The following is a 13,228-nucleotide window of genomic DNA, read 5'->3' on the forward strand; positions in this document are numbered from 1 at the left end:
CACGTCTCTTAATCAAAAACTAGTTTGCTACCAAAACATATTGTCATTTCAGACAACAATACACTATGAAAACAGGCAGATCATCAGCAACTGTAGGCTGATCACCATCTACCGACTATGTTATTTTGAGTATGCATGGGCCCTTGCTGGCTTAATATCAACCCTTCAACTGGCAAATTTGGTCGAATTTATCAAAACCTAAAATGTCAAAAATCCTACATTTAAAAACTCCGGTAAATTATATTTGCCTTTGAGTGACTTACGTACCATCTCAAGAGGACAAAATGTTTGCAATACTTTAATGCAAACCAAGGTTTAGCATTTTTCCTTTGTCACAAAATTTGCGTATTAAGTGCACAATTAGTTTAAATGTCAGTGGGTGCGTCAGGTTGCGATGGATTTTTTTGTATGTATGTCACACGAGTGCTTCACGTGCATGTCAAATGAAAGTGCCTTCATTCATGCAGTGAGCTTGATTAATAACTTTGGTAACATAATTATTCACATAACAGTTCAAGATATTGTGTCAGATAATATGAAGATGAAGGCGAAAGTGGCAAATAAATGCAAACAACCTATGTGCCATGACTGAAGGATCGAGGTTTTATTAAAAGACGATATCCTCCAACAACCGGAGAGAAGTAGGTATTTCTTTCATCTTTGAGGAAACCCTGCTCAGGCACGAAATGAGACAGTGCAAAGTTCGGTCGGCTCTAGACAAGATGTCATCCCTCTTTGAAGAACCTCCTGACACCAACCGAAATCTATTATTCAGCATATACACATAAGGGACAAATACATGCAAGGTTTGTAAGATTATCCATGTTTCTGCCCTAGCAATACATTATAAAGTGTACATAAATGCAAAATATGTACACGAGGTCTTTCTACGTGTGGTAGACGGGAAAGATTTACTGGACAGAGACAGAGAACATATGAGATGATAAGGTCATGTCTTGTTGGTGCTTTTTTTGGCTCCACAAACACGGTAGACCTTTCCCTTTACTACGAACGCATCCCTGTGCTCTTTATCCTTTCAACATCAGATACGCCTAACCAACGAGGTACGAGTGATTACAGGAAATGTGCCCGAGATGAAATAATGTACAGATTGCGGACCCTTGGCGAGGCACTGAAGATAATTTTGACGAGGGCATATTTCGCGTAACCAGTCATACCGAGTTGGTTATTCTAAGTATTACCTGTAATGTAATTTAAAAAGAAAAAAAGTAAACACGCAATAAAAAAACAGCCTGAGACAGGGCAGCTGATTCGTATTCATGCGCATATTAATCCTATAACTTCTTCAGCTCTAATAATGTAACTACGGTATGGAAAACAGCACCTCGTAAATTCATTTTAAAATACAACAAAAATATCTTTTGTGGAATAATTTATTAACATTTGTTAATATGATCTTTCTTTTAAATATAACGTCATTGAACTCTATAACATATAAAATGTTATGTGTACTTTGTGAAATTCCCCTGTCTACCGAGATATGATGAGTCTGACTCATGGCCAATTCTTTGTACCTCATAAACATGGCAGACAATTTAAACATTCTCTACATGGTGACGTAACTCCCGACAAAACCAAACCATGGCCATATCATCTCATTTGCTTTCAGTTTCTGCCCTTTTGACACCCAACAGAAATTTACCGAGACAGCTTTGGCTGCTGTTAAATCTTTCACGTCTGCAAAACGTACAAAGACAGCGTGTACATATTTTGCATTTGCGTACACTTTAGGACAAATGGTCAGGATAGAAACATGGCTTGTCTTCTGCTTACTTTCGGCCCTCTGACGGAAAATACAAAACGTCCTGTCAACTAACTTCCAGAATGCCGATCAAACAATTAGTAAGGCATGAGACTTAACGGTCTGAGAATCGCATCTCCTGTTATCTCAGCAGCTGCTCATGCCATTCTCCAGACTGCTTCCAAACAGCTTATTACTGAAAGGATCAGTCATCATCGCAAAACGAAAATCATCGTCTTCGGCCAAATGGAACAACTCTTTCTAAAACTAAACTCAACAATGTCGCCTGACCACTGTAGAGCCACACTTGCCCAGAACCAGTGCCAACAACAAATTGCATTTCCGAAACGAAAACCATCTGCATCAAATCCAGGGCAAGAAAAGATTTAACTTGAAGACATTTGTCCTGCAGTGCTGGAACACTGCCAGGAGCAAAACATAAAGAAGACAGTCTTGCTGCTGATGTTGATGACTATCTCCAAAAATGAAATCAACCTCTTGGCCAAAGGCCTCACCTTTATACTTACCATTACGACGACTTAGTTAGTAGTATCGAGAAAGACCTCCAGCAACTTGCCCCAGGAGGCACGATTGATTACTTACGTCAAGAGAACCGTCACATTCTTCAAAAAGCTCCTGGACAGACACAGAATCTCACCCACGTTGAGAAACAAGCCACCAAAGAACTTAAGGAAGACCGAGACATAACGATAGTCACAGCCGACAAGGACAGAACGTTCCGATCAGTGCATCCATGACGACTCAAACACTCCCCTCCCCTTTTGTAATAATGATCCGATTGTAACCAATTACAGCCCATTTTGTATGGAAATCATCTAACTTTCGATCTGTAGGCTTCGGCGGGGCCTTAAAATATTTTACATGGTGAAATCTAAGTTTGATCGAGGACTGGGTGGTTTCGTCGTTGCATCCCTTTCCTTTTATATAGTACTAGGGTAGGGTCTGTACATGTATGTATCTTTCTAGCACCACTTTGAAGCGATACAAGCACTTGTGTACCACACGATCCCGTTAGTCGTCTCTTAAGACAAACAAGGCTTACTGAAGATCAATTCTAACCCGGATCTTCACGGGACGGTATTCTCTTCAAAATATCATATGTGGGGGTATAGAGTGTCACGCCTTTATGTCCGACTGACATTTATAACGTATTTGTATTCTATAAAACATAAAACTTACTTTTGGATTCAAAAGTTTTTCAAAGTTAGGATTTACAAAGAAGTAAATTCCTGCTGCAGAACCGGGAAGCAGACTTCCCTGGACGATGAAGACAATGACCAGGAGGATTGGAACAGCAACAGTTACGTAAACGACCTGAAGGTAAGAAATGTCCAAACATTCTGTGACTTTATGTAGTGTCAGTGGTATAGTTATTGCTCCAGTTTCGTGACGATTGGTCACAGAAAATACACTGACCTTTCATACAATTATTGCCTGTTTGATTTTTACGCACAGTGGAAAATTCCCTGCCGCTGACAATTTGCGCTGACATATTATTGGTTTAAGGATATTCAGACAGTCATGAGAGCTAAACCTCTTTCCACAATGATGATTATTTAAAACATTATCAAAGGGTCTGACACCAACTGTTCACGGAAATGCGATGGTAACTTGGCATGATCACAGTCACAAATACATTGGACCGCATGTTCACATAAAGAAATCTTTTTGTCTCTAATGTGTCAGATTTGGAAATATTCTCCATCTTCATTTTTGGGAAGCATCTCCAAGAATGTTGTAAACTTTAAAATGGTGCCCTTTGACATATTTGAGACAATTATCGAAGCATGATCGATCAGTTGGAATTGCTCATTGTAAACCAAAAGTCCCTGTGTTCTGTAATCTGATTGGTTGAAAAACATGATCAAATGGTAATAGATTCCCGGAAACTGCAAGACTGTTTACTGCGTACTGACACGTAGAAACCTCGCAAACAATTGTTTTGTTGAGTCATCAACAGTGGTGACGTCATTCAAATCATATTGTGACGTAAAGTTAAAATGACATCACAAATGAGCAATTCCAGATGCTACCATGGGAACCAGCTGAAACGGCCTGCTGATGACACTTCACTGCTGTACCCATACTCGATGTAAACGAGAGTGTTTACAATGTCGATAAACATCATGTGTTGGCCGATTTCTGGGTGTTATTGAGTATTTGAAGCACGGGAATGCATTTGGAACCTCCGGCTGACGCCGTCGGTTGAGGCCGTCGGTTGACGCCGTCGGTTCCAAATGCATTCCCGTGCTTCAAATACTCAATATCGCCCGGAAATCGGCCAACACATGATGTTTATCTCCTAATTAGAAAATGTTATTTTCATGACAGCTAGTATTCAAGGAATACGCGCGCGTGGATTCTACCCTTTCTTAACAAATTTGAAAGTTTACTTATATACAATGTAAATTTAAATAAACTGCACATTGGCAACTCATTTATTAAATTTACGCTACATTAAGCTCACATCCTACAATCAGTTATATTAACTACATTTCCAACCGACGTGGATTTTTACCTTTCCTGAGATTCTGATACCTCGAAACACAAATAAGAACATGATAACACATATCGGAGCCATGCACCCAACGAGCGGCCAGCGTACAACCCCGAGGTCTTCAAGACCGTGAGTCACCTGTAGCGCCTGGAATCTAGAAACGTTGAACCATTTATTGCAGACTCTCGACATGACATCGTCAAATTTAGTTAAAAACACAAAAGGAATGTTGAAATGCTTTTGAATGGAAAACGCATAGGGTTCAAGCATTTATTTATGGTATTTGCGTAAGGCTGAACGCCAACGAGCTTATTGAAATATTCGTTGTTTTAACAAACAAATGTAAACCATAGTGGGATTATGATGCCTGTTAAGTAATAAACTTCTCAAGGACAATTAGGTCCAACTTGTATGGTGAGACATTAACAAAAAAAATATGCACTTGCATACACTTTACAATCAGCAAAATACAACAACCATGTAGTGATTGAGGTTAGTTTTACACCGCACTCAGCAATATTCCAGCTAAATGGCGGCGGTCTGTAAATAATCAAGTCTGGACCAGACAAGCCAGTGATCAACGACATGTGCATCGATTTGCGCAACTGGGAACCGATGGCATGTACCAACCAAGTAAGTGAACCTGACCACCCGATCCTGTTAGTCGCCTCTTACGACAAGCACAGTCGCCTTTTATGGCGAGCATTAGTTGCCGAAGACCTACCTATTCTACCCCGGACCTTCACGGGTTAACAACTATGTACAAACATCAGCTCAGAGATAAGAAGCAAAATGCAGATGCAAAATAGATGATTTTGAATTGAATCTAATCAAATATTTGATCTATCCCCGCAAATCATATATTCAGTGTTAAAACATAGGTTCACCATAAGTGTTGGGCGGCGGATTAGCCAAGAGGTCAAAGCGTCGGGCCGAAGACCCAGGTTCCATTTCCCACATGGGTACAATGTGTGGAGCCCATTTCTGGTGTCCCCCGCCGTGATATTGCTGGAATGTTGCTAAAAGCGGCGTAAAACTAAACTCACTCATCATACATGTACATTAATGCACCTCCAAAATTCTTCTGCAGCAGTCATAGTAGGGACTGTCAGAGTAACGTTAGTCATGTTGGTATCAAGACTGGACATGAGTTGGGTATCATTGGTGGAGGTGTAGTTCCAGCCGCTGCTGTCGATGCCATCAATACAACCAGGAGTGTTCCAGGAGTGGCCACAGCTGGTCCAGGGGAGGTTGGAGAAGAATGAGTGGTAGAAATAGTACATAAACCAGCTGAATATGGCAAGGTAGTAGGATACAAATATCCAGTTAACTAGAGCAATCCCGAGTCCTATGCCTGAAAGTCAAAGACGAATAATACAGCAGTACATACAGGAAAGAAACATATAGTTCTTTGAAATTAGAGGTCGTATAACGGAATTGTAACTGCTCTAAATTCAATTTAAACCGAACGGGTTTTAAGTACTAATTCAGTCGCTGTTCGTTCTTGGACAACTCGAAGCGGCCTCGCATTCCAATCTGGTGTTGAATCGCCCAAAAAGGATGTTCGGTGGTAAAACCAGTGTTACTGGTCTTTTTGTCACCGTCACTAACACGAGTAATATCAAATGACTTTGTGTCACTTTATTAATTACCAGTTATTAACTGATAAATTAGAAAACATGTATCGAACAATTTAAAAAAAACCCAAAACAAACTAAACAAAAACAAAAAGCAAAACAAACAACAAACAAAACAAAACAATTTATGCCGTCGTAGACTATTTACCTACTCGAATAATGGCTCTGACCTCAAGTCCTTGACGTGTTCGTTGCGTGAGTGTTTGAAGGCAGTGTAATAAATATTTAAAAAACAAAAAAAACAAAAGAACCCCGCAAAACGGTATAATCGGTTTTGTTAAGATTTAGTGGAGGGCAGTGGACTGGAAGTTTGGTATGTATCGATTTGAAGTAAAAAAGGGTTGGAAGTGTAGGGAATTATCTGGAAACTTGTGAAGAGTTTACATGGGAGAGTCGTGAGACTCTGTGATCTCATATTTACTTCAACACAAGCGGTTGTCTGAAGATCATAGTTCTAAACGACCAAGAACTTTCCTCAGCCCTAAGAGTGTGTTGACTCTCTTCTGTATTACACAGAAAGTGTTCCTGCCAGCAAACCCGGGTACCCTTAAAGGTCACATGCAACCAAAAAATCAAACATAATTAAAATACAATTATCACTTATTCATGACGTATAATATTTATTGCTGTTTCTAAAAAAAAAAAATTATAAGCGTACAATCGCGATTCAAAAGTGCAACATTTTGCTCTTGTTTGTTCTTGGGGTTACTTCCCTCGAAACGAAGCCCTCGGCAGACCGAACCCAGTCACGGCGTGTGGGTGTGCACTCAAGTGTAACGACGGCTTCCGATTGGCTGGTTCATTTGCTGATACGCTGAGGGCTCATTGTGTGAACAGAGAGATGAATTCTTTGATTGGCATTTTAGAAGTATGGCGAGTCACAAGACAGTAAGATTCTTTATGGATAACTTCTTTTATTGTCCTTGACGCGTCGTATCAGTATGGGTTCACATACCGTTGTCAAACAAAATCATATACTAGAAGAAGTTGTTACCTATAAAGAATGTATGTAGAGATGTTCGGCTTTCTAAATACATGTACATGTTCTTTGAATCTGAGTTCGATCCAATCAAATATCATCTCAGTAGGGATGGTGAACTACTGCGTGGTTGGAAACTGACATTCGTCCAAGTACACAGCAACCCACAGACAGAAAAAGATGTCATGTATACAAGTATCACACCTGCCTAATCACATAATGTGTAGAGACAGGCCTCGGGTGCACGAGTCGTAAATCAGTTTATTTCGTTTATGGCGTATAGCCTGATAGGTGTTAAGTTCAAATTGCATGTGGTCAATGACTGAAGCTGCGTATTGCATATTCTCTTTAGTAGACAGGTAGGCAGACATATAGGTGTCAATAAACTGTGACAACGGCTGTTTATCACAATCAACAAAGGTTTTTTTTTAAGGAACGAGTAGATTATTTACTTGTTTGTGTACACAACCAAGATTAGACTACTGCTGACGACCTCATCCTCCGTGCATTAGTATTGTTTCAAGCTCCGCGAACCTATTCACTGCGCATGCGGTATGGGCGTAACGCAGCACAGCTGTTGAAACCACTTTTTGCCACAACGGATGGAAACTTCAACGATGAAAACGATTTGATTTGTTTTTATCAAAATGGACATGTGCAGGGTTACTGGCTTATATACGTCTGAGGCTTAAATAAACTTAACGAGCTACGCCATCATGTTGCTTAAGATTCTGTCTGTACCAAGGCTAGGTATTCATAAGAAGGTACTGGACCATCAAAATAAATTATTTACATAATCTACATGTCATATTAACATTTTGAAGTAAATCACACATTGTGTATGAAGTAACGGATCCCGAGCGGCAAAGACAAAGCCTTCTGTGTCACTTTTCAGGCCAGCCGACGTCAACCCAAAGACTCATATTCAGGGTTATCCCACCTCTCAACTGCATGCCGGTGCAGCTGTCCTAAGAACCTTCCACTGAAAACCAGAGGCTGGGCCGATATGATATGACAGGTCGCTTTGATAGCACTCATTGATGTGACTGAAATATTGCCGATGTGACGTTAAATATCAGTTCACCCATTTCCAGCAGTACGTAATCATCAGCAAAGTCTACATTGATACGGAGATTATAATAAGGACCCTCGCCCCATTTAAGATACAATTTGCCTTGACACGCTTCAGAAGAGATACATATAATAGGAGCGATAACGAAAGTTATCCCCGATGTCGACACTAGCGTTTAGCAGCAAACTGCGTTGGACATGTCGACGTATTTGGTGTGTAAAGCGTTATGGGGTGGGGTCCAGTGTCCTATATGGGTAGACTGGAGTAAGTGGTGGTTCAAGGCCATCATACATGTACCTTAGTCGCTTCTTCGACCAAACTCCTCCCTTGTTTTAACCGCTAGAGGGAGATGTTTCATGGAAACGTCGACCTCACACAGCTTGTGTAGCAGGTGCCTATCTGGGCAATGCCGTTCCACGGCCTTCCAGACCGCCTGATCTAACCCGATCGAGCATTTATGGGACGAACTTGATCGACGCATCGTCCTCAGACACTTTCGGAACTGGGGAACGCGTTGCAATAGGGCTGAGTGCGGCGTGGACAATCAAGCAATCAAAACCAATCTGTACAATAGCGTCTATATACCGATAGATCATCCCTCAAAGAGGCCTCAACATGTTTTATGTCTAACTGAGACTGTCGTAATGAATATGTTCAGGAATTTCACTATCAAAGCTAATACACTCTTCAAACAACAAAACGTAAAACCCAAATATCAATGAAAACTTGCTGTTATTCAAGGACGTGTAGATCAGAGGAAAACAAAGTTACATGAATGAAATTTTGTGGAGCAATGCATTGCTATCTTTCATATGAGAATAACAGTCATCACAGTCATTACTGCTGTCCACCAGGTGGTGTTGAAGTCAGTACCTCGTATGACCACTTCCAGCTGCTACCACTGCCCGACACCCCCTGGGTACAGATCGAATCAGGCGTTGGATGTTTTGTTGTGGAATCCTTCTCCATATCTGCTGCAGCATGTGGGACAACTATTGAAGATTGTGTGTTGGATTACAACGTCGACGTACCCGTCTATCGATCTGATCCCAAAGGTGTTCGATTGGGTTTAGATCCGGGGATTTGGAGGGCCAGGGAAGGGTACTGATGTTGTTATTGGCCAGGTAGTCCACGGTGGCACTTTCTGTGTGGGGCCTGTCGTTGTCCTGTTGGAACAGCTGCCGTTGACAGTCAACAAGGACGGAGAATCTGGTCTGAGATTTCCTCCCCTACCATAACACCTTCTCTACCGAATCAGTTGATGCATTTAGGAGCAAAACGGTCATGACGTGGTCTGTAGACACGGTCTCTACCATCACGTCGCTAAACCATATGCTCCTCCAGTTTGCCAGGTTCCATGGCAGCACCGTGTTACACCATCTCACTCGTCGACGTCGATGTAGTTGTGTCAAGGAGGGGGCAACGTTTGGACGTTTGGCACGTATTCCTACTTCTCGGAGACGGTTCCTGATTGTCTGATCGGACACTCTTCGGGCTCCAAACTGTTTTTGTGCTGTGTCCCGGGCGGTACGATTGCAGTCACGTAGTTAGGTTACCCGGATGTGCCGATCTTGGGCAGGTGTGGCGACTCAGGTCTTCCTGATCGTGGACGGTCATTTGTCGAATTTGTTTGACGAAATCGAGCTATTGTGCTAGGAAGAACGTTGAAGATCCCTGCCACCTCACTCTTTGATTCGCCAGCTTGCAATCTTCCAATTGCCTGATTTCGACCGGCAGCGTTGAGACGTCCCATTTTCGTGTACAGTACTTGCAAAGATCGTGGATGAAATTGGGAGATTCATTTGGGTCTTTTATAGTCACATGTTGTACTCATGTTTTGCACGTGAGAAACAATCACTGTGCCTGATATTATTGCTGCATGACATCCACGCACCTCATGACAATCCTGATTGATAAAACGGTTCAAAATCATGTTTGATTGCGTTTGGTCAAGCATAATCTTCTAAAACAGTCCAGAAACAATGTGCAACCCTAAAAAATGTTTGAGTTTTACATATTTGTACAAAACCGTAAGTATCATTTTTGAATTTCATTTTGCGTTCCTTTTTTCAAGGGTGTAGATACCTTTAAATGGGGGGCAAAAATTCCAGACGTTAACAGGGCCGCTTTGGGAGTACTGGCCAATTACCATCTCCAAGAACACGCAGGGAATTGCGCCCATAACGGTGAAGAAGAGAAAGGGTATCAGGAACACACCTGTTAGAAAATAGTTTTACAAGAACAGAGTACTTGAAATAACGTATTAGATAATATCAAATAATATCATTTCAATGCAATTTTCAGGAATGTCTAGAAGGTCGCAAACAATGAACTTGTTTCTCTCCCTCCCCCACCCTCTCTCTCTCTCTCTCTCTCAAACACACCCATACAGTTTGAAAAATTGTAAACTGGCAGTAAAAATTGTTACATATTACAAATACCTCGGGATAGTGATTTCTTCAAGATGTACTTGGACAATAGCTTGTGAAAGCGAACGAAGCCTGTCCCTCTGTGTTCAGACTATTTAGTGAAAATTCCACCGCCTCAACCATATTTGTTAGGAAAAAAGCACCGATACGTTTGTATGGATCGGAAATATGGGGCTTCAGATACACGGAATTCACTGAACGGATCCACACAACTTATTTTAAACGGCTCCTAAAACCTGGAAAGTATGCGTCAAACAAGGCCATTCTTGGTGAACTAGGACGCATTCCCATGTTCGTGCTCACACAGGCTAAAGTAATAAAATTCTGGTTCAAATTGCTACATATTGACAACAATCGTTACCCTTTACAATCTTAAAAGATGCTTAAAACTCTCGACGACATGGGCAAGAACAACTGGGTGTCGAATGTAAGAATCGTTCTGTTCCTAACCGGATTTTCACACGTATGGTTCAACCAGGGAGTTGGCAGTGTAAAGCTAATCGTGACAATCTTTCAGCAACGACTTACAGGCATAGGACATCAAAACTGGCACAAAGGTATCACTACATCAAAATACCTCAACCAATATTCACAGTTCAAATACGACCTCCATCTGGGAAATTAAAGAGCCTATTCGTGCACTCTACAAAGTTGCCCACAATGACTTTCAAAGTTAACATTTCTTCTCACCTGTTAACTGCACTGTACATTCTGCAATTCTACACAAACTGAAGACGAAAAACTTTCATTTTCTATAAACAATACCAACACTTCAGTGAAAGATATCTCATCCAACATAGAAAGTTGTTGTTGCAAGGAATAATGTCACTTACCTCCACCATTACGCATACACAAATATGGGAATTTGATGAGTGAACCCGACCCAATGCTGCCACCGAGAATGGTGACCAGGTAGTCCAAGTGGTGACGCCATCGTTCAGGAACCATAGTGTAGCAACACAGTCACACACTTTGCCCGTGTATTCCACGGGTAGTGTATTACACAACACGTAATATGGGTAACTGCCAGCCTCAGATATACGCCAGTATACCACGTCAAGGCAATAGACAGTATATGATATTATGTTGTTAATGATATGATTGTGCGGATAATAATACTTCCGGCGGCGTTTTATGACAGTCCCACGAAATATGGACACTGAGCATATGTCTGAAATACCTAGGCCTCGTGTTCTACCTGGACGATTATGTATGGTTTTCAACTCGTCGCACAGAGATAGCAAGGCTTCATTGTAATATATTCTAGTCAGCGCATAAATTCAAATGAAGCCGTATACTTTTTACCATGACTAACATGACTTTTAACTAAAATGCTGCAATTAAAAGTTTACTGTTCAAAGCTCTAACGAGTGCTCATTATGCAACTTCATGTGTTCCATAAAATACCAATGCGTTAAGTTGTTGCATATCGTCATCATCATCGGCGTTTAATATTACATGAATAAATGAATAAAAGTCTGTATTTCCACCAGTGTTTGCAATATACCTGATGTTACTTATGTTGAGCATAATCATGATGTTAGTATGTAAATGCAAAGCAGAAGACAAAGTCATCAATATTGCCCGCAATGGTAAAAATACTATTCATGAATATGCCAACTAGTTGTGGCTATGTCAAATGTTACATTGTTCTTCACATTGATCTGACGAGGGCATAATTATGTAAGGTCATGTCCCTCGATAAATACGCCGAGCAAAACACAGGAAGTACCAGACTCGTTCACTTTGAGTTTAGGTATGCACCCCTGTGACCTGTTAACTGTTTATTTGATCTGGGTTACAAGTTTCATGTCAGTTATCAAGAGACTGAAACTACTTCATCTTGTTTTTATTTCATATAAACTGTACATTCATTTAGGAAATTACGTTTAGATGATTCAGTTCAAAGAAATAAAACTATCGCAAAACTATTGCAATAGTTGGTCGAAATAGGCTATCGCTATATCAATGTTATGTTGCAATAGACTGTCGCTATGGCAACAGTATGTTGCAGTAGATTATCGCTGTGGCAACAGTATGCTGCAGGAGACTATCGCTGTGGCAACAGTATGCTGCAGGAGACTGTCGCTATGGCAATAGTATGTTGCAGTAGACTATCGCTATGGCAATAGTATGTTGCAGTAGACTATCGCTGTTTCAACAGTATGTTGCAATAGACTATCGCTATGGCAACAATATGTTGCAGTAGATTATCGCTGTGGCAACAGTATGCTGCAGTAGACTATCGCTATGGCAACTGTATGTTGCAGTAGACTTTCACCATGGCAACAGTATGTTGCAGTAGACTATCGCTGTGGCAACGGCATGTTGCAATAGACTATCGCTATGGCAACAGTATGTTGCAGTAGATTATCGCTGTGGCAACAGTATGCTGCAGTAGACTATCGCTATGGCAACAGTATGCTGCAATAGAATGCTGCAATAGACAATCGATACCACAATAATTGTTTCCCTCTGAACAGTTATCCTTAAATGTTGGTAATACCTCGTCAACCAGTCGGAATTATTATTCTATGCAGTGCATGAACGCCATGCTATAGCATGCCAACACCGAGGTGGAGAGCAAACGTCATGTTTAATGCATACTTTATAAATGTCCATGTTTACTTCTGATTTCTGAATGTTCCGTATATTGTGTTTGTCGGGGTAGTTTCCCCGATACCCGAGAAGATTCGGGTTACAATTGATCTTCAGTCACACTTGATCGTCGCAAAAGGCTACTAATGGCATCGGGTGGTCAGGCTTGTCGGGCATGTCCTCGTATCCCAATCATCGATGCTGATGACGTCAATCAGTGAATTGTCTGGCCC

At 41.1% G+C, this 13,228-nt stretch overlaps 1 protein-coding gene across 1 annotated transcript in view; it reads right to left on the minus strand.

The window, feature by feature from the left end:
* LOC137298888 (sodium-dependent noradrenaline transporter-like) overlaps nucleotides 1-11,558 on the minus strand; it is a 31,839-nt gene extending 20,281 nt beyond the window's left edge. The window contains exons 1-5 of the mRNA XM_067831251.1: nucleotides 11,231-11,558; nucleotides 10,054-10,185; nucleotides 5,352-5,634; nucleotides 4,302-4,434; nucleotides 2,963-3,097 (exon numbers count right to left, since the gene is read on the minus strand). Of these exons, the coding sequence (XP_067687352.1) occupies nucleotides 2,963-3,097; nucleotides 4,302-4,434; nucleotides 5,352-5,634; nucleotides 10,054-10,185; nucleotides 11,231-11,345 (798 nt within the window). The 5' untranslated portion in view covers nucleotides 11,346-11,558. The remainder of the gene's footprint in view (nucleotides 1-2,962; nucleotides 3,098-4,301; nucleotides 4,435-5,351; nucleotides 5,635-10,053; nucleotides 10,186-11,230) is intronic.
* Nucleotides 11,559-13,228: the final 1,670 nt, after the last annotated feature.

Source organism: Haliotis asinina, chromosome 1, assembly GCF_037392515.1.
Source record: "Haliotis asinina isolate JCU_RB_2024 chromosome 1, JCU_Hal_asi_v2, whole genome shotgun sequence".
NCBI lineage: Eukaryota > Metazoa > Mollusca > Gastropoda > Lepetellida > Haliotidae > Haliotis > Haliotis asinina.